The sequence below is a fragment of the Morone saxatilis genome, unplaced genomic scaffold (assembly GCF_004916995.1).
Source record: "Morone saxatilis isolate NCDOM2014 unplaced genomic scaffold, NCSU_SB_2.0 Contig0, whole genome shotgun sequence".
NCBI lineage: Eukaryota > Metazoa > Chordata > Actinopteri > Moronidae > Morone > Morone saxatilis.
Genome location: NW_023339650.1, coordinates 9700634 through 9705223, shown reverse-complemented (window position 1 = coordinate 9705223; position 4590 = coordinate 9700634). Strand labels below are relative to the sequence as shown.

The 4590-nt window shown below is 45.7% G+C and overlaps 1 protein-coding gene across 1 annotated transcript; it reads right to left on the bottom strand.

The window, feature by feature from the left end:
* Nucleotides 1–1351: 1351 nt before the first annotated feature.
* Nucleotides 1352–4284, bottom strand: arxa (aristaless related homeobox a; the record flags this gene model as incomplete). Its single annotated transcript, XM_035653662.1, is given in 3 exon segments — nucleotides 1352–1397; nucleotides 2835–3396; nucleotides 3762–4284. Coding segments are annotated over 3 exon segments (798 nt in total), but the record flags the coding sequence as incomplete, so codon positions are not given.
* Between the last annotated feature and the right edge of the window lie 306 nt (nucleotides 4285–4590).

Sequence of the window (4590 nt, the reverse complement as noted above, 5' to 3'; positions counted from 1 at the left end):
CCAATCGCTTTCTAGTTCAGGTGGTGGCCAATAGGCGGAAAGTCAAGGGTAATTACATGCAAGGTAAACCATGCCGCTCACAGTCCCTTAAATCTACTTTCTGTCTAATTAAACCCCCTCCCTGTAGATGGGCTTCAGGGTGGGGAGAGATAATTAAGAGCAGTGTGTTAACAAAAGATCCAGAAAATTACCGCTGAACTGGCTCCAATAACAATTAATGCGCTTTAAATTAAATTCTTAAGAGAATGTAGAACAAGTGACTTCCATCCAAGAGACTATTTAACTTTCCCACGCATCCACTGTTGCCCAGTTTGCACTGCAGAAGCACGGGGCTCTCACAATGAGCAAAATGTCAACACGAGGAAAGTGCTTGAGCGACAGGGACTGCACAAACACACACACACACACACACACACACACATTATTCCCAGAGGGCTGTTTAGCATTACACAGCCCCTCGGGAATTTATGAGTTTTTATCACCTCCTGATGGCGCCCGTTAAGTGATTTGTTCACCTACGGCCCCTAAAAAGACATCTGTTGTTTTACCGTCGGCCATAACCTCCCGGAGCTTCCACCGTGTTTGAACTGTCTCTCTGGTTATGAGCCCGGGCTTTCGACATGCAAGCCACGCTTTTCATTGCGAGGCGAAGGAAGAGAGGGAGAGGGATGGAGAGAGTGTGGGGATGAGAGAGAGAGAGAGAGAGGGGAGGAGGGGGGGGAGCAAACACCTTTAATGGTCTCTCATTCGCTCCCAAGTGCAAAGCATCGGATCAATGCAGGTCTATTGCAATCACATAATGGGAAATCAAATAGCATTATCCCTCCCCTCTTTCTCTCCCTCCCCTCCCTCTCCTTTCTCTCTCTCTCTCTCTCTCTCTCTCTCCCTCTCTCACATGCACACACATCCTTTTACTCGCACACACATCTCGGGCCTCGCCCCCTCTCTGTGTCCGCTCTCTGATGGGAATCCAAACACCATCTCATCCCAGGAGTATAGACAGTGTTTGCTCCTGCACTAAGTGAGCTTTTTATGAATCGCCAGCGTCGGCTTAATTGCCACTAAAACGTCCCCCGTCCGCGTGTAATAACATTCAATAACAGGAAAGACCTTCCCCGCGCAGCGACTGGGGCCATTTAACACGTTTTTACTGTAATAAATTACTGCCTCAAATTGGCCCGTAATCGTTGATCCTCAATCAGTGACGCATATCACCGGTTATTATCCAGCACCGTGCATCAGGGACATTTTATAGAGGACATAAAACATTAGAGGGTGCTGCCCCCCCCCCATATCTGATTTACAAGCCACAGGCTCCTCTTTTCACATAAAGATAAACAGAGCCACTTACTTGAACACGGGCCTCGGTAAGATCCAGGCGCATTGCGAGCTCTTCTCTGAAAAGAATATTTAAAAAAAGGAGAAAAGAGGAAGAGAGACAGAAAGAAAAGATTCAAGGTTACAGGCCACCGTTTGGAAGCAACGTAGAATTGCTGTTTTGTCCCCTCCTGTTGTTCACTGTCAACAATAGACGGCCAAAATAGGCTGGATTTTTATTTTTTTCTCCCTTCTTCCTGGCATGGGCTGCAGAAAGACGCCATAGCCATATTCTATTCTCCCTGTCACGGATGGGTAGAAATAGGCCTAGTGATTGTTAGATTTTCCTTAGCACAGGCCTGTCACTGTAACAACATAATGGTTGAAATAATGACATCTAAACTAGCCTGCCACAAAGCAATTGACGCTCCCTTCAGCTGCGAGATGGGCTTGCAGTGTAAATTAGCCCTACAAGTCGCCTTAAAGTAAATCGATTGGAAAATATGAATAATCCCAATAGTAATGACAAATAAAAAATAAAACACGTTCTTGTGTCTGGCTCAGTGTCAAAAAAAAGCTTCTATTTTCAAGCAGAAAATGCGGATGTGTCAATTATCAAAATCTTAATTGAGCAGAAAATTGGTGTGGAATTTTATTTATAGATGAGTTTATTTTGTTTTTAGGCCATACTGCATAAAAATCATATACTGTATTTCTTAAAAAACATTTCTACCAGCATAAACCGCTCAGAAAAGCCTCTGTAGTTCAGCCTGTGTGTGTGTATGTGTGTGTGTGGGGGCTTGTGGTTAGGCCCTGAGTTTTATTTTTAATTTTTTTTGTTTTTTGCAGACTGTATTCAGTATCATGTCCAGCAGGTAAGCTGAGCTGCAGCGGTTAATTCTTCCTCCTGAGAATAACACCGCTGTCATCAACAGGAGCGGGCAGGTAACAAAACGTCCCCATTGTTAGCACTTACAGGCCTATTGTGTTCACTTATGCAAAGCACGGCTTTGGTGTTGGGGCATTTTATGAGGTGTGATCCGCACAGTGTCCAGTTAAAGACGTTTGGAATTACTGGAACTGTTTCTGGAAAATTTAATGGGGTCGAGAAGTGTTTATTTAAAAATAAATGCAATTAATTATCACCTCCATCCGTTGAATTATTAGAGAACACGTTGCATGATTGTGTCTTGATACGTTTAGTTGGACATTATTTCAAATCTGTAATAATAATATTATTAATAATAATAATAATAATATAATTGAATGAGACACAATTATTGTATAATAGTGTAATAATATACATTTTATATGCATGAAAATTGAAAAATTCTAGGCCTAGTTTTTGTCATTTTTTATTTGTAAAGGCATACCATGCAGAATTAGTCTTATAATAAAAATAACAATAATAATATTATTGATAATAATTTTTTTTAGAGGGAGACAAAATTATAGAATTTTTTAACGAAGTTTGCAGACTTCAAATAATAAAGATGTCATCAATATATGGTTCTTACCTGGTGAAGACATCGGGGTAGTGTGTCTTCTGGAAAGCCCTCTCCAGCTCCTCCAGCTGGTAACTGGTGAACGTAGTCCTGTATCTTCTCTGCTTCCGTTTCAGCATCCCTTCCTCCGAGTCACTGCCCGCCGACAGACACACGCTGTCCTCCCCGTCCCTCACGTCCCCATCCCCGGCGTTCAAGCTCTCCCTCTCCTCGTCCTTCGGGGACAGTGCGGCCGCGTCCCCGCAGCTCTCCTCCTTCCCTGCGTCCTCCTCGAACTTCAACGGACCGAGCTCTACCAGTCCCAGGCTGCCGTCCTCCGAGCCCTCCCCGGGGCTCTGGTCGCCCTCTCCCCGGCTCAGCGACGCGTTCTCCCGGTAGGACTTGCTGCGGCTGATGCTCACCTGCGGCGCCTGGCTGATTTTGAGGCTGTCGCTGGCTTGTTCCAGGAGGAGCCGCTCCCTGTCCAGAGTCTCTGCGTGGTCGTGGAGGTACTTCCCGCCGGGTCCGTACAGCCGGCGGAGCTTGGGCGGCAGGTGCATGTCTGCGCTGAGAGAAAGGGGGTCTTTCGTTTGCCCTGGGAAGGAAGCGTGTCAAAAATGTCAAAATAACGAATAACAAAATGGCAGCAAATAAGCAAAGCAAAACCAAAAAATACAGTCTCGTAAATAAAGTTTAATGCTGGTGTAGGCCTGTAAACAATTCTTCCACATTTACAACAGCTGTTTAGTCTTTTCATTACCCAACAATTATGAAAACAACGAGATTAAAGCGTCAAACGAGCTGACTTTCTGGCTACCTGAAACACAACTCTTATCGCTGCATTAACTACACACTTTGAGCATAAAACCAGCTCATTTGTTACACGTTTTTTTCTCCTACATTGCTGCCAAATAACCAACACACACTCTCCCTTTTAATTTCAGCTTCAATTCAACTTACTGTCAGCGGTCTTGTCGAGCTCCCCTCTGCCGGGCAGACCCGTCAAACTTTGCGCCCCTATCAGTCTGACCTTACAGGGACTCCGGCGGCCCAGTATGCTGTCTATGCAGTAAGAGGAGAGCAGCGTCGGGGATTTGCTGCCCTTCCTCTCGCCCCGGTCGTGGATATCTTCCTCAAACTGACCGCTCATGTCGACGCTTCGGTTCGTCTAGTTTCGGTAACGCCTGTCAGTCTCCCACTCTCTCCCTCTCTCTCTCTCTCTCTCTCACTCTCTCTCTCTCGCACGGGGTCCGGTGCTCTCTTGTTCTTCTTCTTGTTCTTCTTCTCTCCTCTCAGGCCGGTGTGGCTGTTTGAAGCAGGACCTCCTCCCTCTCTCTTCTCTCTCTCTCTCTCTCTCTCTCCCTCTCTCCCTCTCTCTCTCCTCGTTCACTCCTCTGTCACACTCTCAGCTAATGACAGACAGCGGTTTGACTGCCTCGCGCTGCGCTCGGGTCTTGCCAGGCGCCTCTCCGCTCCGCGCGCTCGCTCAGCAGACGTGTAGGCTGTTATCGCGCGCCTGATTGGCTCGTATGTGTGTATGTGGGGAGAGAGACAGCGCGGAGCCGCTTTATATATTTTACCATTAAAGTTAATTTGAGGGAAAGGCGACAAAACCTGACATGGACTGGGGTTTCCTTCGCGGAACGAACTCAGCAGCTGAAGTTAAAAAAAAAAAAAGCAAAGCAATTTAAATCAGGGGTTGTTTTTTTTTTTCTCGCTTGTAGGTTTAATTTTCGTTTTTATTTCGGTAAAGTTAAAACAAAAAATGTTTGAAATTCTGAAATTCTAT